Source organism: Podarcis filfolensis (genome assembly GCF_964270895.1).
Source record: "Podarcis filfolensis genome assembly, chromosome: 4".
Classification (NCBI taxonomy): Eukaryota; Metazoa; Chordata; class Lepidosauria; order Squamata; family Lacertidae; genus Podarcis; species Podarcis filfolensis.
In genome coordinates, this window is record NC_139607.1 from 48,266,909 (window position 1) to 48,294,115 (window position 27,207).

The 27,207-nt window shown below is 39.5% G+C and overlaps 1 protein-coding gene across 4 annotated transcripts in view; it reads left to right on the forward strand.

Annotated features, from left to right (window-relative positions):
- KDM6A (lysine demethylase 6A) overlaps positions 1-27,207 on the forward strand; it is a 101,743-nt gene that overhangs the window by 62,805 nt on the left and 11,731 nt on the right. For 2 of the 4 annotated variants that reach the window (XM_083612504.1, XM_083612503.1), the window contains 9 exons: positions 57-452; positions 5,145-5,920; positions 14,306-14,435; positions 15,856-15,961; positions 16,762-16,967; positions 19,346-19,410; positions 20,321-20,395; positions 21,974-22,122; positions 25,828-25,942. In XM_083612504.1, the coding sequence (XP_083468630.1) occupies positions 57-452; positions 5,145-5,920; positions 14,306-14,435; positions 15,856-15,961; positions 16,762-16,967; positions 19,346-19,410; positions 20,321-20,395; positions 21,974-22,122; positions 25,828-25,942 (2,018 nt within the window). Of the gene's footprint in view, positions 1-56; positions 453-5,144; positions 5,921-14,305; positions 14,436-15,855; positions 15,962-16,761; positions 16,968-18,064; positions 19,411-20,320; positions 20,396-21,973; positions 22,123-25,827; positions 25,943-27,207 lie in introns of those variants that run through there. The other 2 variants (XM_083612506.1, XM_083612505.1) reach the window with 2 other exon arrangements.

Genomic DNA, 27,207 nt, shown 5'->3' on the forward strand with positions numbered 1-27,207 from the left:
ATGATTCTGTAAGTTATTCTGCTAACATTGTTTATATTTTACTTGCTTTTTATTAGATGAGGCAGACGGGAGTTGCACAGGTACGATCTACTGGAATTGCTAATGGGCCAACAGCTGACTCGTCTTTGCCTACAAACTCTGTCTCTGGTCAGCAGCCTCAGGTTGCTCTAACCAGAGTGCCTAACATCACGCAGCATGGAATCCGTCCAACCTGCCCTGGGCAGCCTATGGCAAATGGACCCTTTCCAGCAGGCTCAGTTCCCTGCAGCACAGCAAGAACGCTGGGTAGTACAGACACTATTTTGATAGGCAATAATCACATAACAGGAAGTGGAAGTAATGGAAACGTGCCTTACCTGCAGCGAAACGCACTCTCTCTACCTCATAACCGCACAAACCTGACCAGCAGCGCAGAGGAGCCGTGGAAAAAACAACTATCTAACTCCACTCAGGTACGCGCTATATTTTTTATGTTGTATAGCAGAATGTTAGTACAGGAATATATTTTTTGCAGGGTTTTTATCACATTCTGTGGTCAGAAAGATCAGAAAACATTTGAACCTGCACATTATAATGGAAAGCTATTTCTTTATATATATTAAGGGAATGGAATGGAATTGAGTGTAATTATTTTATAAAAGTTTCATTGTCGTTTCATTTTTGTGCAGATGCTTGATGTATAAAATCGCAAGTTTTAAAAATAATATGGTCTACTAATTGCTTTGGTAAAATAGCATCTGTTTTAATCCTGATTTGTTTTCCAAGGCAATAAGGAACTGGTAATAAATATTTTTGTCAGGAAAATCATGAAATAATATTGCAGGCTAATTCTAAAAAAAACAAAAGCAGCAATTAATACAAAGCATAAGTACTTAGTTAAATACTTGGCACTATCACTGTTGTTTTTCTGAAATCGGAAAGCCAGGCTTCAGTATTTCCTAGCCATGTAATAACTTGTACTGGATAGTCATATGTTTTTAGTTTCACAATTAATCTTTATCAGCTGTCTTTGTTTCTTGCTTTTTAAAATGTTTGGCTTTAATGTAGTGTTGAATTCATCACTAGAGTAGCGGTTAATCACGAGGTTACTTACTGGCCATGCATGTCTGCTTTTCTGGTACTAGCACAACAATTAAATTCTAAGCGCTATAAAAAGTTGTGCAAAGAGTAAATGGTTAAAAAATTGTTTCAGTATTCAACACTGCTCAGCTACATAACATAGGTATACTATTGTTGATATCTTTGTAGTTTGGAGCCATGGTTTTTTTTTAAGTGACCAGGACAAAAATCTAGAAATACTTTGGAACACCTTGAGAGTTTCCTCTGAAATTAACATTGCCTATCTCTTAGGTGTTCTCATTAAACAAATTAATTTAATCTCAAGGATGATCTTCATATTTAATTGGCACCCAAGTTCAGCACTGGGTTCATATCACACATTCAGAATAAACCATACCATGAGAGCTCTCACCCCTCTTCAATGAGAGCCTCCCACAGACTACTAGTGACTCTGGAAGGATCCAACTGTCCCTGAGGTTTTGAATTTCCTCTTGAGGCCAGAGTAGAAAAAGGAAGAACCAGAAGCTGCGGAGAAAGAATTACACTGAAGCAGCACCCCCAGGAAGGAAAACTGACCAAAAGACTTATCTGTGACAGTCATGTGTGACATGGGTGGAAGCAGGCACATGAAACAACACAGCTGAAATAAAGAGTTGGTGCTCTTTTGAAATCTCTCAGCCAGACGTGACCCATGGAAGATATGGAACATTCATCCTTTAACTAGCCCTTCTCCCAGAGTACAGCACAAATCCCAGTCCAGCTTTCATGGTCCATTCTACTTGTTCTCTGGAAGCAAGAAGCACAGCAGCAATACCCTCAAGAGTGCAATTTTTCATTTTCACTGTTGCTTCTCACCTGGAGTAGAAATGGATGCAATTGGTGTGTGTGTATGTGTGGAATGTTTAAAGGCAATTAAGACAAACCCCACTGAAAATGGAGATCACTTCCTGCTGTGGTTTTGCAGGCTAGACTTCGACGTGGCGGAAGGCAGCTTTCTTGTGTAGCACTGTTCCCGCCCTGCTTTTGCCTGATTACCATTATTCCTTACATGAATGTGATTAACTGCTTTTACTGGGTGCGTTACAAAATCCAGCATGTTTGATTTTAAGTTTGATTTTTAAGCCACCTTGGTTGCCTTTCTATTACATTACATGGAGTCTTCGCCTCTTAAATTTGACAGTTCTCCAAGAGGCTAGACACTGTGGGATAGCAAAGAAGTCAACACCAGGAGTCATAGAATAATGTAACAAAGGCAATAGAGCTTTGAATTGAACTAAAGGTGGTGTTTAGTCTCCGTCTCTCAAAGTCCGTTTGTTCCTGATTTTTATGTGATTTTAGGTCAAGGTCAAATAGTTTCTGCCAAATTTAGTGTTTCTTACGATAGACTCAGTTTGAGGCTGTTTGGCATAAACTCTGAAGAGCTGCTAAATGAAGATCAACAAGATCAACACCTACACCCTCAGCAATTAGGCTTTAAAAACCCACTGCAAAATATCATACATACAATTGATTCTATATTTTGTAAAGTGGTTTATCCATTTGTTCTTCTTACATTTGGACGTCTTTGAAGATATCATCGCCAAACTCTGCACAAGGGTTCCTGAGCTGGGAGCAGCAGTTTTTGTTGACACTGGGATGCTGGGAACCATTTTGAATCAAGCTGGTGGCCTGAAGTATGACTTCACCCAATATTTGGTGTGACAGGTCCAAACTGCACCAATTTTAATGCCTCCAACGATACCATCACATGATGGACCCAGGTTGTACTCACGTAGACATCTTTGAAGATATTGTAACCCAATTTGGAATGACAGTTCCAGCCTGCACCAATTTGGATGCCTCTGAAGATACTGTCACCCAGCTTGGCATGAGAGTTCCTGAGGTGGTGGACTTTGTCTATATTTTGATGCTTAGAACCATTTTGAAACAAGATTGGTTTTGAAATGTGAGTTGGCTGTCACTTCAGCCAGTTTGGGGTGTGATGGGTCCAAAGTATGCTGATGTGGATGCCTCCAAATATTTTAAGGGCTGTTGAGGTATTTGGTGTGAAAGGTTGCAAGTGTGCCAAATTTGATGCATCCTGGGATATTGTCGCTCAACTCGGCATGATGGTTCCTGAGGTGGAGGCAGTGGTCCTTGTTTATATTTGGACGTCTGATGCCATTTTGAAACAAGAGGGCAGACTGAAATGTGACCACCCAGTTTTGCATGTTGGTTCCAAAGTTTCCCAAGGTGGCGGTTTTGCCTGTGTTTGTATGCTGTTCGATGCAGTGAGCTATGTGTCAGTGACTGTGGCATAGCCCCAAACTGCAAATTACATTATCCATTTAAAAATCACATTTTTTTGTGGGGTGGGGTTGGAGTTTCTTTGAATTCCTGGGCAATGCCAGGCAGTCCTTGCTAAGATGATATGGAAGAATATTACCTGCAGCAGTTTAACAGTTCAAACTCTTGCATCTGAATGACAGTAGAAGCAGACAAACTCTTTTAATTTAGAACTCTTAAAGAATAACCCACTGCCTACTCTGCATACAGCTCTTGAAGCCAAAAGGCTTTGCCATCCCTGCTTCAGTGGCTCTCAAATACAGAGCAGTGAGGGTGGGGGGTAGTGACTCATTTCCAAAAAGCAGTAGGAAATGGAAGGGCTAAACTTTAACCATGTGGGGAGCCATTAACTAAAGTGAATTAATTGGTTTTGAATAATTGTATTAATTGGGAATTAATTGATACTGTTATAATTGGGCTATTATTGTGGAAATATTGGGAAACTAATAAAAATTTATTTGGCAAAAAAAGGGAAAGAAATGGAAGGGGGAAATGCATCGCTTGGAGATAATTTCGGTAGGTGGAGGGGGCTTGAGAGAAGAGGATACAGATCAGGGGAGGAAGTTTGAATATGAAAATATCTTGATTTACAAAAGTTTGTAATAATTAACAAACTTTTACTAATTAAATAGACAAATTTTAATAAATAATTAAACAGTTATTTGTACATTAGAAAAGCTAGAATGCTTATCAAGCGACAGGCCACACTGCTTGTAACTGAAGAAAAGTTATAGTCAAAAACACCTGGATGGTAATACACTGCTTCAGTGTCATAAAAGAACCATGCAGCTTTTTTTACGGGTGCATCTCTCCATTTTGGGACTCCTTAGTTGGGTGTATTATTGCCTTAATGTTAATTTCTTGATAGCAAAGCTGTTTACATGTGCATATAGCCCCAGTTCACAGGGACTGTGATGAATCCAGATATTGTCTTCATTGCTAGGCTGCCTCAGATTTATAAATTTCTGACAATTAAATGCTTTTTCAAAGCTGACTGGAAAAGGTTATTTTCTAGGGTGTTTTTAGGCCATATAGAGATTTCAGGGCACATGGGTTGTTCTCTCAATTATTCTTGTTTAAGTAAAGTTGTAAAATTATGTCAGATCTTGAGTCTAAGGGGCAAAAATGTCTTTCTAAGGCCTGGTGGTTATAATATCCATAGTTTTGAAGCTCTTAGGTTTTACTAACTAAGAGGGAGATAAGACATTACAATATTTGCAATCCACTTGTTTTATAGATGGGACTTAAAAGGCATTTGCTTTGCTATGTGTTGTTAATCATTTAATGTATTTTGCAAATAGCCACTTGCTCTATGGCCTATGGCACATAAGAATTGCCCTCAAGGCAAACAGTTGAGTTTCTAGTGTACATTCAGCTAGTTAATAGTTAATGCCATGTAGTGTTCTGGGATCTTTGCACGTGGCTGTCTGTCCTTATCTCTTCTCAAAATGAGCTTCATGTTCAACAGTTAGTTCTGTAGTGCTGTCTCAGCTCCCTTTGCAAGAGGTTGGGGATGTGAAGGCAGCTTCTTCCCACTGACATTTTAATTTCAAGATTGCTTTTGTGAGCACACAACATGTTTCCATTTACTTGAAAATGTGTGTTTAAAACTAATGAAAAATGTGCAAATTACATTTTATTTCTGTCATGCAGTGTTTCTGTGCAAGTATTTAACTTACATACAGCCAGGGATGTTCAAGCTTGTTATTATAGATAGAGATAGAGATATTTAAATACTAAACTATTTTTCTTTTCTTTAGGGGCTTCACAAAGGTCAGAGTTCACATTTGGCAGGTCCTAATAGTGAACGACCTCTTTCTTCCACTGGGCCTTCCCAGCATCTCCAGGCAGCTGGCACTGGTATTCAAAATCAGAATGGACATCCTACCATGCCTAGCAATTCAGTAACACAGGGGGCTGCTCTCAATCACCTCCCCTCTCACACTGCTACCTCAGGTGGACAACAAGGCATTACCTTAACCAAAGAGAGCAAGCCTTCAGGAAACACATCAGCAGTGCCTGACACAAACAGGCATTCTGGAGAGACACCTAACAGCACTGCCAGTGTAGAAGGACTTCCTAATCATGTCCATCAGGTGACGGCAGATGCTGTTTCTAGCCCTAGCCATGGAGATTCTAAGTCACCAGGTTTACTTAGTTCAGACAATCCTCAGCTCTCTGCCTTGTTGATGGGAAAAGCCAATAACAATGTGGGTACTGGAACCTGTGACAAAATCAATAACATTCATCCACCTGTTCATACAAAGACTGAGAATTCTGTTGCCTCCTCACCATCTTCAGCCATTTCCACAGCAACACCTTCTCCAAAATCTACTGAACAGACTACCACAAACAGTGTTACCAGCCTTAACAGCCCTCATAGTGGACATGCAGTTAACGGAGAGGCGTTGGAGGACTCCCAGAGCCCCATAAAAACCAACCCTCCTCTTATTGTTCACAAGACTAATCCCCAGATCATACCATCAATGTCGGTATCTATATATCCCAGTTCTGCAGAGGTTCTAAAAGCATGCAGGTAAGTGATCAAACTCCTCTAAAAGAAAATCTATAATTTTATGTTCCAAGTGATTTTTTAAAAAAATGGTTGAAGTTGCTGTTTAAAGGAATCTGAAGTATTCAGCTGTAACTATAAATTATTTTTTACCTACTGTAGATCTTATTTGAGAATGACTTGTTTCGAAGTTGTTTAGAATAAAGTTAGCTTCATCTATAACTTGGTTGGGGGGGAGAGAATTAAATGAAATTTATGTTGGTATATGGAACAATAACTAGCTTGAAATGTATATACTGAAAATATGCATTTATGACCTATTAGTGAACTTAAATGTTTATTTGTCAGACTTTAGAAACTCCTAGGATTTCTATTACAGAGATTAAGGCCAGGAAACAAAGGGCCATGGAATTAGTTTCTTTATTCTAGAGAATCTCTAGTTTGGTTTTCCTGGAACAACAGCTACAAATTATGTATGACATACTGCTGCCTGGCATATTGAATTGCATAAACAAATATCCAATTTTTGGCATAGAAACTGCTTTGGTTGCCCTGTATGATAACCTCTGTTGGGAGAAAGACAGGGGAAACGTGTCCCTGTTAATTCTCCTCTACCTCTCAGCAGATTTCGATACCATTGACAATGGTCCCTTTCTGGAATGGCTGTCCAAATTAGGGGTGATGGATATATATGACCAGAGGGTGATGTTTGGAGAGTGTTATTTGACCCCATGGAGCCTACAATTTGGGGTTCCTCAGGGTTCAATTTTATTCCCTGTGTTGTTTAACATCTGCATGAAACCTCTGAGTGGGGTAATCCAGTGTTTCGTAGTACGTTGTCAGCAATGTGCTGATGGCATCCAGCTATGCTCTTCCTTTACATCTGCATATGAGGCAGTGGATGAGCCAACAAACCGAAGTTAATCCTGACTAAGAGTGTGGTTCCCTAGACCAGATGGATTGGATGTTGCCTGCTCTTTATGGGGTTACAGTCCCTCTGAAGGAGTTTGTACACAGCTTGGGGGTCCTTCTGGATCCATTGTTGTCACTACAGGCTCAGGTGACCTCAGTGGCATGCAGCACCTTTCATCAGCTTTGGTGGTGGCTGAGCTGTGCCCCTATCTGGACAAGGATAGTCTAACTTCTGTTTTCTGTGCTGGTAGCAGTTTGAAAGCATGTCAAAGTGCAAGTAGATAAATAGGTACTGCTCCGGCGGGAGGTAAACAGCATTTCCATGCGCTGCTCTGGTTCGCCAGAAGCAGCATAGTCATGCTGGCCACATGACCCAGAAGCTGTATGCTGGCTCCCTCAGCCAGTAAAGCGAGATGAACGCTGCAACCCCAGAGTCGTCCACGACTAGACCTAACGGTCAGGGGTCCCTTTACCTTTACCTTAACCTTCAGGTTAGATTATTGCAATGCATTATACCTGGGACTGCCTCTGAAGATAGTTTGGAATCCTCAGCTGGTGCAGAATTCGGCAATCAGGTTGCTCACTGGGACAAGACAGTTTGAGCATGTAACACTGATCCTGGACCAACTGCACTGGCTGCTAGTTAGTTTCCAGGCTCAATTCAAAGTGTTTGTTTTGACCTATAAAGCCTTAAATGGCTCAGGACTGCAGTGCCTCAAGGACTGCCTCTCCCCATATGGGGAGATCATCCTCTGAGGCCCTTCTTTGTGTGCCTCCGCTGCGAGAGATCTGGAGGGTGGCAACACAAGAATGGGCTTTTTTTGTAGTGGCTCCCTGCTTATTGATTGCTCTCCCCAGGGAGGCTTGCCTGACACCTTCATTACATATCTTTAGGTGCTAGGCAAAAACATTCCTGTTCTCCCAGGCCTTTGGCCAATTAAACCATCTATTTTGAATTTTCGGGGGGTATTGTTTGGGTTTGTTATTATGGTATGCATTTTTTGTGTTTTTTATATTATAAACTGTCCTGTGATCTTCACAGGAAGGGTGGTATTGAATTAGTAGTAGTAGTAGTAGTAGTAGTAGTAGTAGTAGTAGTAGTACTGGGTTGCCCTAGCCACTCAGGGCAACGTCATAAAACGTTAAACATTAAAAGCTTGCCAATACAGGGCTGCCTTCAGATGTCTTCTAACAGTTGTATAGTAAAGGGTAGTTGGCCTCAATTCAAAGGAAAATTGGAAATTCCCTTGGGTAAATATAAGTTCCTGGTCAACCCTAAACTAGCTCTAGTCACACTGTGACTAGTAGCTGTCACAGTGCTTCAGAACTTTTGTGTGCAGTGTGGTCCTCTTTTACTCTGTCCCTTAATAATTGCAACTATAAGATGCAGGGGAGTAGTGTTGACTTTCTGTGACTCTTAACAGATACGCACCCCCCCCCCAAATTTTTCCTAGTGTTTATGTATGTAATGTCCTCTCCCCCCTACTCTTTTTTACATTCTCCCTGCCATCTGAGGTAACACAGAGGGAAGAAGATTACTACAGAAGCACAGTTGGGCCTTAGAAATGAGAGGGTCCAGAACCCTGAAGTTGGATTAAAGGCTAACATTTATTATGGCATAAGCTTTCTTGGATTAGCGTCTATTTAATCATATTCAAGGAATGTTATCCTTGAGTGACAGGTATAAATACTAATGGATGTAGAGAGAGGTTAAAAATTTGCACCCGTGAGTTTCTTTTCCTGTCAACTAAGGATAATGTTCAATGCATCTGATAAACGGGACTCTTAATTCATGAAAGTTTATGCCATAATAAATTGGTTAGCCTTTAAAGTGCTACAATATTCTTTGTTTACATTAGAATGGACAAGAAAATATAAAGTAGGGTAGGAGAAGGAAGAAAAGCGTTGGGGACTGACCGATAATGTAAGAGATCATAGAGCAGCAGGTGCAACAAGACTCCTAATGTCATGTTACTGAATTCTATAGTCGTGTATATTATGTGTAAAGATTTGTTGTAAAGCTACTGAATTTCAGCATCTGTCTTAATTGCTGGGAATCCCTTTGCTACCTGTATTCTGCTTTTTCATCTGTCCTTTTAAACCTATTCTTATTTGAAAGATGTTCCATTGAATGATGCTTGCCATTAAATTTCTGTTCATTTTTTCTACGCTGTGCTCTATTAAGATGAGATTAACGAGAACTGTATATTGTTGGAAGCATGAGCTACCACTTGTAGGCATTTTATGATATATTCTGCATTATTTCACCCTCCATTGATTATTAAGGAGCCCGGGGCAGCAAACAACAAGTTTAAAATCAATGAGAAAAATTAAATACTTGAAAAAATATTTACAGGTAATTCCTAGTATAAATATTGGTAAAATGTTTTATTAGATTTTAAATATTCAGTTAATATCCTTGCATTCTTTTATCATGCTCGGTAAAAGTATAGCACTCCTAATTTGCTGAGCAAACTTGTTAGCAAAAGTGAAATTTCATTTCTGACTAGTTACACACCCTTTTCATTTACTGCCAGGCCCCCAATAGTGCATTAAATAAAGATACTGTTGCTTTCCAGGAACTCCATCTGCACACGAGACAAGCTGTGTAGAACATTTGTACATAGCTCTGTGTTCCATTTTATATTTAGTAGCTTTGTAGCTTTATGTTTAATATTTATAACCTCAGTAGCACGTGAGTGAAGGGTTTTATGTATTAGTAGCCTAGACACATAAGAACTTGTTTTTCAAAGCTTGACTGTGAATTGCAACTTAATAGAAGTCATTGCTGAGGCTTAGTTAATATCTCACTTAGATCTTATATTTTGTTTTGCTTAAAAATAAGGTGTGACTTCTGGAAATGGAAAGAGAATTGTAAGCAAATATATAATCTACACATTGGACCTTAGCATAGATACAACCCTACTGGGCTCAGTATTGCCTTACTTTCCAAGCCTTCCCATCCTTATTCTTTTATTATTGTTTCTTGTAATTACCAAAATCTTTAAAATCCATTTGAATGTTAGTCTTGCAATCATCTAAAATGTTATCTCCCTATTTGAAATGGTTCCACAGCAGCTAATTAGTAACTTGGCCATTATTAATTTAATAGCAGTATATTAGTAAATATTTAACAACAGAGCTTATTAATATGTTGTTGATTAATGAATCCTTTGCTGCCATTCTGCTCACTGAATGAGTTGTGAACTAGCAGAGGCTTTCCATACTGGAAGTCCAGCAGGGTACGGGTGTTCTTCAATTCCTCCTCCCCCCCCCCCCCCCGCAACCTTCCCTACAACGTTCCACACTGTTCTGGAGGGTTCTCCAACCTTCTAGAACAGATATTTTACAAGTGTAGGGAGCAGAAAAGGTTAGCAGAGTTTGGAAAAATATTCCCCCATCCCCTCCCTTTAAGTTAGGCAATGCCTTCTCTGGATGGACAGTCATTTTGCGAGTGGGAGCAGAACATAGGATTTCACACTATATTTAATAGAGTTAAAACCTGTTTAAGCATCTCTATTCATCTTCCTTGAATATAATTTGTTTTCCCCATTTTTTCCCCTTTGCGTATACTTGTAAGGCCCGAGAAGATTAAACGGATTTCAGATTTATTTCTAGAAGTTATAGAAAAATAACATATTGTTTGACAAAGTGGAATGAAGAAAGGTGGTTAATACTGTGGTTAATTCAGCCTTAAAAAATAACTAAACAGAAGCCAGACATACACATCCCAAACTTCTCATCCTCTTCCCGCCCACGTCAGTGTAGTGTTATGCACACAATTCTACTGTCTCCTTAAGATGAGAGGGTTGGGGAGAGTGCATGCAACTATTACAATACTGCTCTACCATATCACTTGCTGTCTGGTATGCAGCTTTAAATGGCCTGAAAGAGGAAAGACAGAAAAGATAGAGCGGTGTGGCAGAAGAATGGTTGGTGTAGCTGCAACTTGTCTACTCCCTTGGAAGCAATTGTTATTTGCTCCAGGTGAATTGGGAAATCCTCAAAGATTCTTCAGGAATAAAAGATGCTTTATATTTTAGGCAAAAAAAAATAAATTGTATTCATAACACTAAATGTTGGTCTTCTTTATATTCTGATTTCATTGACATTTCTCTGCAAGACATATTATTTCTGACAACTTATTTTGAGGTTATTTTTTTTTGGCAGCACATTATTTTGTTAATTTTTCTTAACAGCCAACGCAGGAAGCACTGAACAAAGTTCTCTTAACACCTTACCAATAGAAGAATAATTATAATTACAATTACCATTTTTCTCTGTAGCTTTTCATTTTCATTTTGGTTCACTTAGCATATCAAACCCTCCAGAAATTAATATATTCTAACAATTAATATATTCTAACAATAGATTCCAGAATTAAATAAATATTATTAAATTTTATAACACATCTATTGAATTGTAGTATTTAAATCAAAGAAATTGTTGTTTTTGGACAATTGATCAGTTGCCTGCTTTGCATGGGGTTGTACTCACTTGAAAAGCAGGTTTGTAGTTGGGGTACTTCTGGATCCATCTTCGTGACTAGAGGCTCAGGTGACCTCAGTGGCTAGTGCCTTCTGCCAGCTTTGGGTGGTAAAACAGCTACAGCTGTTTATGAACCAGGGTTGCCTGACCACTGTCATCCATGCACTGGTAACCTCTGAGTTGTATTACTCAAATTCACTTTTTGTGGGGCTGCTCTTGATGCTTGGTGCAGAAGCTGCAGCTGGGGCAGGACATTGCCAGCATGTTACCCCACTGTTGAAACAATTGCACTGGGTGACAATTATCTACTGGACTAAGTTCAAGGTGGTGCTTTTGGTGTATACAGTAGACGCTCGGGTTGTGAATGTGATCTGTGCGGGAGGCACGTGCGCAACCCACAGCGCCGCGTCTGCGCACACGCAGGTCGCGATTCAGCACATGCGCAAAGCGCGATTTAGTGGTTCTGCGCATGTGCGAGCGCCAAAACCAGGAAGTAACCTGTTCCGGAACTTCCGGGTTCGGTGCAGTGCGCAACCCAAAATCGCACAACCTGAAGCATCTGTAACCCAAGGGATGACTGTAAATTGCTATTCAGCTTGGGGCTAGGATATCTGAAATATCATCTCATCCTTTATATGCCAAATTGACCCCCTGCACTCTACAGATGAAGATCTTATCAGATCCACACCATGTCAGACTAGGGCCTTCAGTGTTGTGGCACCTAGCCTTTGGAACTCCCTCCCCTTGATTTATTATTATTATTACTACCACTACTACTATTACTAGACAGGCACCATCTCTGTTCTCTTTTTGGCACCTCCTGAAGACCGTACTCTTTTCAGTTGCCTTTTAAGCTGAGATCTTTCCCAATCTGTATCTGTATTGGATTTGTTTTAAATGTTTCTATTGTTTTATCACTAGGTGTTTGCTTCCCTGGGCTCATTTGAGAGGAAGGTGGGATATGGTGGTGGTGGTGATGATGATGACAGTTCTCAGGATGATCTCCTGTTAGCATAAAGTCAGCATAGAATTGGACCCCCTGCTTTGGGGGTTGCTTTGGAGAGAAGCAACATATTGAATTTTGATATTGAATATGGGCAGGGAAGATTTCCTTTTGGCCATTCTTCTCCGGCTTTGTGCCCTCCAGATGTTGTTGAACTGCAGCTCTCATCACCCCCAACCATTGGCCATTCTGGATGGGGCTGGTGATAGTTGTATTCTAAAATATCTTGAGGGCACTAGGTTGGGGAAGGGTGTTTTGATCGTGATCTCCTTAAAAGTTCAATCCTGGCTTGTATAAGTAAATAATAATAATGTAATGCTGATGTTTTCATCCAGCCACTACTCCTTCCCCAAACACTTCTTTTTCATCTGTTCTTTGCTATATGCAGTCACAGCTGTTTAATTAAATCTTTTGACTACCTCACATCAAATATTATAAAAATAGAATGTTTCTAGAGATGTCAAAAAAGACCCCGCAGCATATTTATCATTCTAGACATTTTCTATACTGTTATGAAACTTCTGAAATTGAATAAAGCTTATCTCATGAGATCTGCAAAACACGGTAGGGCTTATTTGCACATCACTTTAAACCATAGTCATACTAAACAATCTTTAAAATGTGGTCGTGCATCAAGCCAGAGCACACTGCTGAAATTCATGAGTTCATTCCATGCACCACTTCACTCTACCACCTCTCCTGCTGGTGTCACGCTCCTGGTAGCAAATTGGTGGTTTAGCTTACTTTGAAACATGAGTGGTAAGCCATGAACAAAATCAAGGTTTATTTGGAAAGAAACAAACCATGAACCAGGTTCAGACATTACACTAAACTAAGCCATTGCTTGTCTCCTGGCAGCACAGCAGCTGTAAACCACAGCACCTTTAAACCACAGTTTAGATTTACTATGGTGGATCAGACCATAGTTAGTGGCTACAATTACTCCTTTTTTAAAGTTTTAATAGATTTATTGTAATGCAGTCATACCTCTGGTTGCGAACGTGATCTGTGCAAGAGGCACGTTTGCATTCTGCAGCCTGAAGCACTATGTCTGTGCACGCGCATGACGTGATTCAGCGCTTCTGCGCATGTGCATGACATTTTGTGATTCTGCACATGCGCGAGTGCCGAAACCCAGAAGTAACCCGTTCCGGTACTTCCACATTTGGCGCGGTCCGCAACCCAAAAATGCACAATCCGCATCTTTCGTAAGCTGTACCAGTTTTGCTGTGTGTTGTTTTTAAAGAGAAGATTTGGGTTTGGACTTCAAATTTTCTGCCACCCCCAGCCATGGCATAACTCTGATATTTGTATGAATGCAGACCCTTTTGAATGTGTATGTGTGCCCATGTACTCATGTGCATGTGCTTTCCTGTATTCTGTCAGAAGGATTTACTGGTCACATAGCTGTTTTCTTTGCTATCTACCTTCTTTCCTGCTGTTCTTCTCTATCCCTCCCTTCTGGGCTATGAAATGGGGAGGTGAATGAAGTTCCCAGTTAGCTCTTTGCTTTTAGCAACTAGATGCGCGCATCTACCTTTGCTCTGTTTCCTACTCCTCTGAGTGCACTGATACCTTTGAATATATTTATGTTGATGCTCTCTGCACCTAATTAGATGTCTTCCAACTTTCCAAGAGTTGCATCCAACATTAGTTCTATTCAGAGTAAAAACCAAAGAAATTCATGGACATGACTTAACTTGGGTTCATCAACTCTGAGTAGAACTAACATTGGCTACAGCCCCATGTGAACAAATGCTCCTTTAAAATGGAGACAATAATCTACTTAATGTTTCAAGTTAATAATCTATTTTTCAGATAACTGCTATTGAAATTGATCTTAAACTCAAATATAAAAAGCTCATATATATGTATAGAGAGTGTGTGTGTTTTTCACACTTGATAATCAGTTCACTTTTGAACTTAAATTGTATGTATAGTAATTAAAGGTTGATATTTTTCTGCATTCATCAGGTGTTTGTATAACTGTTTTTGTTTCTTCTTAGGAATCTGGGTAAAAATGGCTTATCTAACAGTAGCATTTTATTGGATAAATGTCCTCCTCCAAGACCACCACCACCTCCATATCCTCCCCTGCCAAAGGACAAGCTTAATCCACCTACACCTAGTATTTATGTAAGTATCGTCTAGACAGGTGTAAGAACATTTTGTTGCCTTTTAAAATAAAAGACTATATGCTGATCATGTTTTACTAGAAATACTCTTGTTATAATCCATAAAACCCTTTAGATTTATAAAGGGCCTAGTACGCATCAAAACATTTTTCACAAAGCATATTGTCTTGTACCCACCTCCCAGTGCTGCATTTTAAACAGCTTTTCAAAGTGGTTTATAAAGCAAAATGACTTATTAAATGCAAATACTGTAAAGGGATAGGAATTCTGCTGAACAAAAAGAGCTCATCAGGCTCATGGTCTGGCCGCTATTTTAATACCTATTTTGGAAACCACCTGGAAATGCAGGTTTATAACATGGAATAAATCTTTCAGTGTCTATGTTTGTATGTGATATTAACTATGGTTTAGCAGGCTGTGAACAAGCCTAGCTTCCTCCCACATCTGCGCATTCCCAGATCTACCTCTCTTTCCACACAGCCAGACCCAGAACTTTGGTTTACATTTACAATGGTTAGTTCAAACCATTCAGTTTCAAAAACCATGGTTCAAAGTGGGCTTGCTTTAAACTAGGGTTGTGGAACCTGTGGTCCTCCAGATGGTTTTAGACTCCAACTGGCTGATCCAGCAAGCACTGTTTGTATTTAGGGATGATGGAACTTGTCCAACAACGTTTGGAGGGAACAGGTTCTCCACCCTTGCTTTACACTTGACATTAACTACAGTTAACTAACTACAGTTTGTCATTACAAACCAAAAATAGAAGCAAAATATTATGTGAGCCTAATAGGTCTCATGAAGCTGGACTCATTTTGGTCTCAGAGAACCATAGTATAGCAGGATGTTCAAATGCAGTCATTGTATGCTTAACATTTTACATTCTGGAATTCAGATTATGTATTTCTTTGTTTCTGTCTCTGACAAATATTTCAGTTGCCAACATATTCCTATAACATACATACCCTTGTAACTTTCTAAATACTGCAATAAGTACTTTTTCTATAGCATCTAGGAAAAAACAACCACACACTAGAGAGCACACATCTTGAATCATTGCAGAACAGTTGCATGATGAACTGCTACTGCTTTCTGCATATCATCTTAGCCAGTGCTTTTTTTCTGGGGGTACGCATATCCCTAAACATTTTGTGAGTCTTTGTACTTTTGTCCATTTACTGTATTTATTTTTCCTGATTTTCTTGAGTCAAAATGAGAGTACCCCTAAACATTCTTTTAGAAAAAAAGCACTGATCTAAGTATACTTCTTGAAGTATCCTTAGCAACCTATAAATAACTTCTAATGAGTAGCAATACCATGCCATGATGCATGTAGTTGTTACTAAGCATTATGACAAGGGACTGATACTACTCTGCATTCTATTTCCTTGCATTAATACTGAACTTTCTCTTTACTTTTGTAGTTGGAAAACAAGCGTGATGCTTTCTTCCCACCTTTACATCAGTTTTGTACAAATCCAAACAATCCTGTTACTGTAATACGTGGCCTTGCTGGAGCTCTTAAATTAGGTAAGTTTGAGTTAGAAAGATTTACTTTGTTTGGGCTGTATTGAACTAAGTCAAATGCAGAGTATGGCCATGGAAATCGGTTGACTTGTCCATTGATTTTTAAGGGTCTACTTATGTATGATTTAATTGTGCATGGCCCTATATTTAGATATTTTTCTTTAATACAAATATTTAGAAGTGGAGGTGCTCCTAAAGTACTTACAGCTCACTTGGTCTGTGTATTTTTGTTTTCATATAGTTTATGGTAACATGTCTTTTAGTTGCCAATGCATAAAACAGTAAAAATGTACTGAACTGGAACTGGTAAGGTATGTTCTACGAACTCAACTGCCTATCTAACCCTGCAAATTCAAACTGCTCAGTAATTTTTATTGATCTCTAACCAATACTGCAGTACACAATTTTAGACTCTGGACTTACAGTGCTCTGCTCCCCTGGCCTTTAGATGGTAATGTGTATTATGTCACTTATTTCAAAATATGGTGAGCCAGTTCTGCTGCACCGAGGGACTCTTCTGCTGATTCTGCTGGGTAGGGTCCTGGACATCTGTCACAGGTTTTGGTAGCTTTTTGCTTTGTGAAATCTACCATCCTTTTAAAGGAGATTTGGCTGAAGAAAGTTTTATGAAAACCTGAAACTATTAAGCAGGTTTTGATTTAGCTGAGAAATATTTATTGAACTGATTATGTATTAATGTGCTCATAGCTAGTACCGTCTAAAGCTTTAGCTTGCTTACTCATTTATCTCTGCTGTTCATGCAGCAGCAGTGCTCTCAGTTTAAGTACATGCTTGTTCCCTAGATCTAGGACTCTTCTCTACCAAAACATTGGTAGAAGCTAATAATGAACACTTAGTAGAAGTAAGGACACAGCTATTACAACCATCGGATGAAAACTGGGACCCCACTGGAACAAAGAAAATATGGCGTTGTGAAAGCAGTAAATCTCAAACTACCATTGCTAAATATGCACAGTACCAGGCCTCTTCATTCCAGGAATCATTAAGGGTAAGTAGGGCATTATAATTTATTTGTCAGTTAAGATCTGTTCCTGATCTGTATCATATAGGCACACTTAACTTTACTCCAAAAGCATAGGTTTTTGAGATACAGTAGAATATGTACAGTCATTTACAGCAGGATAACCAAGGTGGCTAAAATACCTTGTTGTTTGCAGTTAGGTCCTCCTTTGAGGTTATAAAACAAATATATATAACTATTCTAAGCATGATAAAAAGTTATTATTAACATTTTATAAAATAAACATTCCTTACCTTTATAAAACAACCAAACATTTGTTTGTTTGTTTGTTTGTTTGTTTGTCTGTTAAATTTCTATATCACCCTTCATCCAAAGTTTACAAGGTGGTTTACAATATAAAACCACAAAAATGCATATAGTATGAACAAACAAAAACAACACCTCCCCCAGTATTTTTATATATTGAAAATGTTATTCTTAAATGTGGAGAAATCATGCTTGCTTGCACTGTTTTTATATTTGGTACAGAACAACCTGCAATCTGCTATAAGTTAGCAGTTGCATTCTGTTCGTTTTTATGCAGTTGCCACAACATTTACCATATTGAGGAAGAAAAGTCTGTTTACCAAGTTGTTTCATGCTTTATGAAAACTATACCGGGGTGTGTGCCTGTGTTTCTAACTACTAATATCTAGCACAGTCTTGGAACATGGGCTGCCTTGAGAGAGCTTAAGAGGTATACAAACCCAGTAATATCAGCGGGCTGATGCACGTATAAGAGAAACAGTGAAAAACAACCTCTGCTTGATAAATAGATACAATTTGAAATTATTTGTGCGAAATTATTTGGAAGGGGGGTTTAGATTATTGCTTGCAGTAGGAAATGAGAAACAAAGGAACAAAAGATAGACATTGTAATATTAAATCTAAAATACTTACTAAGAGAATGTAGCCTGGGGTTACATATGGTGGAAGAATGTGAAAGAACCAACAGGGGCTGTGAGCAAGGCAAAAAAATGGTGACAAAAGAAATGGAAGCTGGACTGGTTTGGTGGGTGGGTACATTCTGAGATTCTGATAGTACTTTGTTGGGCTGATCAGGGACACAAATGGGATTTTTCTAGATTGCCAATGGTGATGGGGGAAATGGGATATCCACTGAAGATTTTCGGCTGCTGGTTGGAGAAGGGAGCCAGCATTGTATTCTCCCAGATAAGTCCAACGCTGTTGGAGGGTGGGGGCTTCCAGAAGCATTAAGCCTCTTTGATTCTGAGGGCAAAAAGGTAAGCTAGAAAGATCAGAGAATGTGTCAAAGCATTGAGCGCAATAGAACTGTGAGTGGTTCATGAGTGGGGCCCTACTTTTCCAAGTGGAAAACGTAGGGAAATGAAACACATGTTCGAATAGTTTTTGGACAGGTAATACTGTTAGATGAAAAGGAATGTCTCAAAGGCTTTCTGGTTTTTTATATGTTAGATAGTAAAACGTGGAGATTCTGTAGTGGAGCAACCACCACATCCAATTCCCCACTGGCTAACTGTGGCTGAGGCAGAGACCTTCTTCTCTTTTCTCCCTTTTCCCACTCCAATTGACACACTTGGGAGAAAAAAGGGTTACACTAGCCCAGGGCAAGAGTAGACCTGGGCCCTTTTAAGGGACCTGTTGGGGGAATGAAGTCTTAGGATCTTTTGGCTCCACATTCTTCTCGATATGCCCCTGAAATTCTCTCCCTTTCTCTCCTGCAAATCACTTCCAGAACGTGGCTGGTGGCACATGTACAACTGCAGAGCTTTCTGTGGGTATACCAGAGGGCATCCAACAGCCTGCGTGCCAGCCCGCTGGCAGGTCATATTATTGATGCAGTGGCACGTAATGCTGCTTCCACAAGTCCTTCAGCCAGCTTTGGGTTTACTCTCCCATTAACTAACAGAATTCTGGAATTAGAAGCAAGAAAGAATAGTGCAAATTAGAATCAACTGTAGAAGAGTGTGCCCTACATTTAGTATTCTCTCTCTCTCTCAAGTTTTTTTAATGTTGGAATTATAGATATACTGATGCCGTTGTGTTTTTATTTATTGTGTTTTTATATTTTGATGGATGTTGCCCAGAGTGGTTGGGGCAAGCCAGTCAGATAGGATGATGATGATGATGAAAATGTGGGTGCTGCTCAGGGGATGATATTTTTATGGTTGTTCATTGAGATGATTAAAATTATCCTGTAAACTAAGCCTTTCATGAGCTGAGTGGCTTTTCTCGTGGTCAAAAGAGGAGGCAATGACTTTAGGCATCTCCCAGTAAAATCACTTTTCATAGAGGTATCAATAGCTGTTCCATACTGTACTGTTTAAGTTTACCAAATATTTGTAGAATTTGATTTTTAAAAATGTCATGTTTGACTTTTGCAGGAGGAAAATGAGAAAAAAATTCACCATAAGGACCATTCAGATAGTGAATCAACATCTTCTGATAAGTGAGTGGATAGAATTCAGTAGGTCCCCTTCACATGTGCTCCCAACAGCATAGGAGCTGCTTCTTAAAGCACTCTATACTCCAGAATGAGTGGGGTTGATTTCATGTGGTTTTTCCACATATTTAACGAGGTGAGAGAATGTGGTCAAGACCAATGTGATCAGCTCCACTGGTATTCACATGCATGCATCCTGCATAATGGGATTACACCACATAGAAGTAACTGGAAGCATGTATGAATTAGGTCACAGTGTAAGGAGAAGCGATAGAGTAAGTGTATTAATACATCAGCTCTCCATCTTCAATGGAAAGAAATGTAGTCGCCTCAGACCTTAACCTGGTGAAGAGGGTTTTCTCAGCCACATACATTTCCAGAACTACATTGATTTTTTTTATGTCTGGATACATATGTATTGTGTGTTTTGTATTCTTAATGTTTCCATTTCTAATCATATATATGCATAACTCATGAATATATTTTCTATTTTACATTGCCCCCAGCACAGGCATGAACAAACTTGTAGCCTTGTAGAATCTGTGTTGTTTTTTTACTAGAACCCCAAGATTCACCAATCAGTGAAGTGCAAACTAGTGGCAGGGTATGGTAGACAAACCCTTAGAATTAAGGAACAGGGTAACTAATAGCACATGCTCAGTCCAGTAATCTGATTTCAGTAACAAAATGGTTTCTCTTTTGAATTTTTTTTTTAATTGAATTACCAAATTTTTACAGATTGACTTCAAATTAAATAGTTACATTGTTTCATAGCCTTTCACACAAAAATGCATTCCTAGCTCATGGTGATCACTTAGGTTTAAAATACACACAGGCTAGGAAAGTCACATTTTAAGATGCTGTTTTTTTAAAAAAAAAAGTTAAAATTTATAACTATAATTAATCTATTTTATAGCTCTGGGAGGAGGAAAAAAGGACCTTTTAAAACTATCAAATTTGGGACCAACATTGATCTTTCAGATGACAAAAAGTAAGTAAAGCTACACGTACATAGTCACCACAGGGGACCAAATCTTCTCAGGATACCAAACTTTGAATATTTTTTCCTGGATTGTATTATTTACTTAAATTTTACTGAGCTGCATCCCCTGGATCAATAATATGGAGTGTTGACTGCTGTACCTTTATTTTATAAATTAGGTAAGATAATTAATAGAACAGTGCTGGATTTGATAGCATCCTGAATCTAGCAAGTTCTGATTATTTTAGGTAGTGTTATGAATATGGTACACCAAGCTAGATGGACACAGATATGGGAAGATGTTGAGGGTATGTGATCCAGAGCAAAGGAGACTGAACCCTTCCTGCTTCCTTTTCAGTTCGTATGTTCAGCTGTATTTTTAATCATCTACAGTTTCTGAGCAGGCTTCAGAAGTAGCCCCACATAAAATGCATTGTGGTGATCTACATGAGAGATTACCGGAACATGGATAACCTTAGTGAGGTTATCTCTGCCCAGGAGAGGGACACAGTTAACACACTAGCCTCATCCAGTGAAAGGCACCCTATGACTCTAATACCACTGGACCTTCAGTGACAAGCATCCACAGACTACATATCTGGTCCTTTTCAGAAGTGCAGGACTATCCAGAACAGGTTGAACAGCACCTTCATGGGCATATGAGCCATACTCTAAAATAATTTCTGTTTTAGCAGAATTCGGCTTCAGTTTACTAGACTATCCATTACTGATTCTGAACACTGATCTCACATGCTCACCTGAGCCTAATGTAAAGAGGGGAGAGACATGGTGAGATTTAGTTCCAAAACTCTAGATTGCTGTGCTTCGTCCTGAGGTTATGGATATACAAAAGGAGTGTGAAGGTGCCTGATATGGGAAGGTTGTTCTGTGAAATTATCACTTTTCATCTCCCATGTATGTGGTGGACACTGTATTCTTTTCTTCCTTGGGGTCTACCAACATTCGTTAAGGTGTAATCTCCAAACAGCTTTCTGCTCATGAAAGGTCCAGGTGAAAGACCTTGTGCATGCTTGTGTGTCAGCATCTCAGTGTTGGAGCCATGGCTCTTGTGGAGAATTGAGTGGTGTCCAGGGTGGCATCAGCTATGAAGGCTATGGTCCTAGAGATTGATTGGATTCGACATGATTTGATTTGATAGTCACTTTATCTTTCCCAAGGCAAGCCAAAGCAACTTACAACCAAACCTTTTGTAAGGTCTGGTGCAAGTTTTCCTGGGAGCCATCCAGTACATGGGCTACCCACAGGAGTACCAAATGAATGTAGATGGAAGCAGAGCATGAGGCTCTCAGTGAAAGAAAGCAGTTGGATTTGTTAGTTCTCATAACCAGCAAACCACCATAATCATTCTGCGATCCTACGCAGTCTATTGTGGCTGGGCATTGGGTTTTTGTTCATGAAAAAGGCTTAAGACAGTATAAATTAGCTATCTGATACAGCTTCCCAAAAGGGTCAATAGATTTTACTTGTGTACAAATATGAAGTGCTTTTTAGGGTAAATGTGTAAGTAATGTAATTGGTTTTTGCATCTCCAAATACCACATGGATTAATTTGCTGTTTTACAACAGGTGGAAGCTACAGCTTCATGAACTTACAAAGCTTCCTGCTTTTGTGCGGGTGGTATCAGCAGGAAATCTCCTCAGTCATGTTGGTCATACAATCCTGGGAATGAATACAGTCCAGTTGTATATGAAGGTGCCAGGCAGCAGAACACCAGGTGAGTAATGTGGAGTGCTATATACTGACACAAAAAACCTCTTCATTTTTACCATTTCTGAATTGTTCTGTCTTCTTTTTGCAACTTTACTTTTCATTAATAATTCTGAATTATACATTTATACATCCTATTGATTCTGAAGATTTTCTTAGTAGTGCTTGCAGCTACTTTCTTAGTGGCTCTTTGACTGCAATGATGACCATATAATATTGCAATTGATTTTAGTTTCCAACAAATGTAGCATAAGATCACTAATAAAACCCAACAATTAAAAAGCTGCCTTGGATTCCTGGGGGCGGGGGGAGGTGGAATGTAAATGAAATCAATAGTAATAAATGGATAAAAATCCATTCTTCTTGCTCTTGCTGCTCTGGCCACATGATGCAGCTCCTTAATGATGACTTCCTGTCTGCTACAGGATATTTCACTAGTTTTTCTTCCTTAGTTTTAATGTGGGGATCACTAACGCAGCACCTTCATTTGCACCCACAGGAGAAGCCCCAGACTCTGAGCTTTCCCTTCCCTTCCCTTCCCTTCCCTTCCCTTCCCTTCCCTTCCCTTCCCTTCCCTTCCCTTCCCTTCCCTTCCCTTCCCTTCCCTTAAGCAAGTCTCTAGTCCTTTTAGAAAGATGTTAGGAAGTAAAATGTCTGGATGCCCTTAGAAGCAATTTCTGTGAAAATGAGTTAGCCTGACTGCTGGCTTTCTCTTTCCATTTAGTGCAATTTTCCCACGTGCATTTAATTTTCTAATAGTCTGTGGAACCTTCTAGAAACAAGGAAGCATCTTTCCTGTGGTAGGTTCATCTGAGATCAGGTCCATCCAATAATTTTTTTCCTGCAAATACTACCACACAATAAATTCAGGTGGATGTTAAATAATCCACTCCCCTAATGGCAAATGCAGAATGTGAGAACTTTGCAAAGAGGCTTAGGCATGTCTCCTGCTGTGCAGGAAGTGATATCTAGGTGCGCATTAAGAATTCACTGCAAAGTTAACTTACTGTACAGTGGTATACATGTCTACCTTAGAAGTAAGTCTCTGTGTTTCATGGGGCTTACTCTCAGGTAAGTGGGTGCCGATAGTTATGCTTTATTTCTTCATCAACAGTTTATATACTGCTTAATTGCATGGCAACCTAGGCTGTGGTTTAGTGTTGGAACTGGGGTAAATAAGGTTCTTTTGCCTTTAATAGCTTTTGCTTCACAGTCAGGACCAGGAGGACATAGTCAACTTCCTGTGGTAAACTTAAGATTGTTGTGGGGTGGGGGGAAGCAGTGACTGCACTCTCTCAAACATTGCACTATGCCATGACGTGTTATGTTCCCCTGCCTCTTGACAGCCATTTTGTGACTGGCATCAATAGCACTCTATCAAAATGTGCCTGCTGGTCTAAGAAGGTTGGCACTCCCTGTTCTAATGCCTCCATGGCCTTGAGTCACTTTATATCTGCCCTTGCATCCCAACATATCCCTTCACTTGTTCTGCACCATCACCCTCAGCCATTCAAAGACCACCTGTTCCCCTCAGAATGGCTGCTGTTCCTTCCATGTTGCCTGTTATGCATGAAATTGCCTCCAATAGAATGTCTGTGATGCCACTTCTATTGCTTTCTTCAAATTCCTCCTCAAACCCCACCTTTTAAATGATGCTTTTGACACAACTCATTAGTCCCCATATCCAACTGCAGCTGAGAATAATGGCACATTCTTTCCCTATTTACCCAAGGCGCCATTCCCCTCACTTCCTTAGTTTTATGGATGTTAAGCCCCCTGAGACAGGGATCTACCACTTCATTCTTTATAAAGCGTCACATGCATGTATGATACTATATAAAGAATAATAATAATACTTGTACACTAAACTACATCAAAGTCACTCTTGGTCACCCTGATGAATTACCTTTACAGAGAGGAGGGCAAGCAGAACTTGTAGTTGCTTCCTGATCTCTCTGTGGCTGTCAATACTAGTGATCCTCTGGGACCAACTCCATGGAATGGGAATTGGGTGCCCTGTGTTACAGTGGTTCCTTTCCCAGTTACAGGAGCAAGTCCAGACAGTAGCATTGAGAGAGGGCTTTTCAGTCCTCTGTCAGAGGACCTCTGTCATAGTTATGCTTTGAGGTGCTGCAGGGCACTATTTTAACCCCAATGCAGTTTAATATCTATATGAAGCCACTGGGAGCAGTTAATAGGATTTTTGTGGCAAGGTGCCATTAGTACAGGCAGTGACCATTTTAGGAGCATTCAGTGTGCCATCACCAATGTGCAGGTCCTTTTGAACCTAGAAAAAGCTGTGTCGGGGGCACTTATGCGTACTGTGCCAATACGCGCAGGGGCCAGGAATGTGTACTCTGTGCAGGGCTTAACCTGGAAACTACAATTAGTACAGAATGCTGCAGCATAGTTGCTGACAGGATTAAGACCCTGCCAGCATAAAACACCTCTGCTCTGAGATGTGCACTGGTTGCTGATTTGTTACTGGGCCAAGTTCAAGTTGTTACTATTGGTATATAAAGCGCTTAAGAGCTTGGGACCCACTTACTTGCAGGATCACCTTACCCCATATGTACCCACTTGACTGGTTTGTTCTGCAGAACTGGCCACATAATAATCGTTCTGCACTTGTAAGAAATTGGTCTTTTAGTGTGGCAGCACCTAGGAACTCTCTGCCTATTGACACTAGGCAGGCAGCTTCTCTGTAGTCCTTTCGGGGCCTTCTTAAAACATTTTTCTTTAGGCAAGCCTATCCAGGCATGTCAGTGTAGACATATTTTAATCTCTTCTTAGTGTACTTTAAAATGTTTTGATGTGTCTTTAACTTTTTTGTTGATCATTTTAATACTTGTATAAACCGCTTAGAGGTTTTATTACAATCAAGTGGTATATAAATTTTCTAAAGTAAATAAAATATAAATTCAGAGCTGCACTTTAAATCCCAAAGCTTGCTTGGAACACGTGTGTCTCAGAACGTTATCTGATAAATAGCAAGGAGTATGTAATTGTCTCAATCCTCCTTACATTTGTAAAATGAATTGGTAATGGATGCATATTACTGCAGCTTTCATCAGAAGTTAACTATGCATCAAAGTTCCTACAATGTTTTTTTGAAATATCCTCCTTCCAACTCTAAATTCTATGATTCGTATCCATTATTATATAACCTATAACTTGCTGAAATAATTAAAGTTTTAAAAGTACTAGAATCTGACAGCCCTGATTTCAGGCAGTTTTGAACATCCCATTTTTCACCTGGATGCTTAAGTGCATTGTGGCAGCTCAACTTCTGGTTTTCCTGCATGAGAAACATCTATCTAGCTTCTGATTAGGTTTTTGACTGCAACTGTCTTCAATTAGATATTTTAATTTATAATTGATGTATGTTAGATGTCTTCAATATCAGATATGAAATGTGGGGTATTAATTTGTAAATATAGTAAGTTAAACTGATGGAATAGTACCAGTCCTAGTCTGTTGCAGAACAGCAACCAAAAAATGTTACAACACCTTATGAAGAGATAAAATCATATTCTGGTACATGAAATAATATATTGCTTATGAAATCATATGCTGCAATGAATTTGTTAATCTTTAAGGTACCACAGGACTCTTATCATTTTTGTTTGCATGTTATGCTCCATATTTTTATAGTGCCCTGCAAACATCAATCATCACTATTATTGTTTTGTTTTTTTCTGATTAATTTCAGGTCATCAAGAAAATAACAACTTTTGCTCAGTCAATATAAATATAGGTCCAGGTGACTGTGAATGGTTTGTTGTTCCAGAAAATTATTGGGGCGTCATGAATGACTTCTGTGAAAAGTACGTTCAGTATTTTCCATCACCATATGCTGTGCTTCCAATTATTTCACAATCCACTCTGTCTCTAAACAGTGCTATTTGTGATGCTTATTTGGGAGGATATATTACTTTGGTTTGTCCTAGTACAGGGGTTGTCATTGTGGTGTCTGTGGACACCAGTGTGCCCGCCAGTATTTCCTATGGTGCCTGCAAAAAGGCTCGGCAAATATCCTCTCAAAAATCCACAACACACAAAAGACTGTTTGCAGTGGCTCAGCTTCTTCTGCGCTGCACATGCCCCCTTAAACATGCACACATTTCATTGACTGCCCACCCTTCCTTCCATTCTAAACAGAAGCGGAGGTACAAAATGCTTCTCTCTGTGAACAAGCATGCAATGGTTTCCCCTCATTGATGGTTTTTTTGCAGGAAGGGGGCAAACCTGGACTTTTGTGTGGTCCTGACTCTTTTTTTTCCCTTTTGGATGTGGTAGCCATTATAGCATGTTCTCATGGAGACCATTTTGCTTTATACCACGCCCCACACCTTTCAGCCACTTTGTGACTGGCACCCACAGCACTTTTTAAAAATTCTAAATATGCACACTGGCCCAAACACGTTAGCAACTCTTGTCCTAATATATTACTTTTTCATCTCTCTCTTCTGCCACCTTCTGTATGTTATGGTGTAACAGCAATATTGATGTGGAAATGTAGATACGCATTGTTGCAGCTAGAATCTAAAGAACTGCTGCAAGTTCCAACCCATCATCCCCAGCCAGCAGGACCAATAGTCGGGGACGATGGGAGTTGTCATCTAACAACATCTGGATGACAAGTTTCCCATCCCTGGGCTACCTGAGAGCTTTTGGGCTTGTGTTTCTTCAAGAGGGGTTTTTCAATCTTCATGGCAAACTTTTAGATAGAAAGAGTTATATGTGATTTGGTAAGAGGGTCTGCTGTTCAAAGAAAAAGACACAAAACTCCTATCCCTTGGACATCCCTAAAACTAGCAGTTGTGAATAAGCTCAGTGATTGTAGCAGAAATTCTGTCACAACTAAAGTGGGTATTACTGAAGCTGTATTCCCTGGAAGCAGCAATGTGCTTAAAAAAAAAATAGTACTTAGTGCAATAAACCCCCTAATTTAGTTAGTAAGTTCTGCAAACATTAGGATGTAGCAGTTCACTTTGGCTTGGAGGTGTTCACTAAAGTGAAAGTTTCCTGTTTGAGCAAACTTACCTCTTAAGATTATTTATAATAATCTTTTGTCCTTTTATTGTGTACA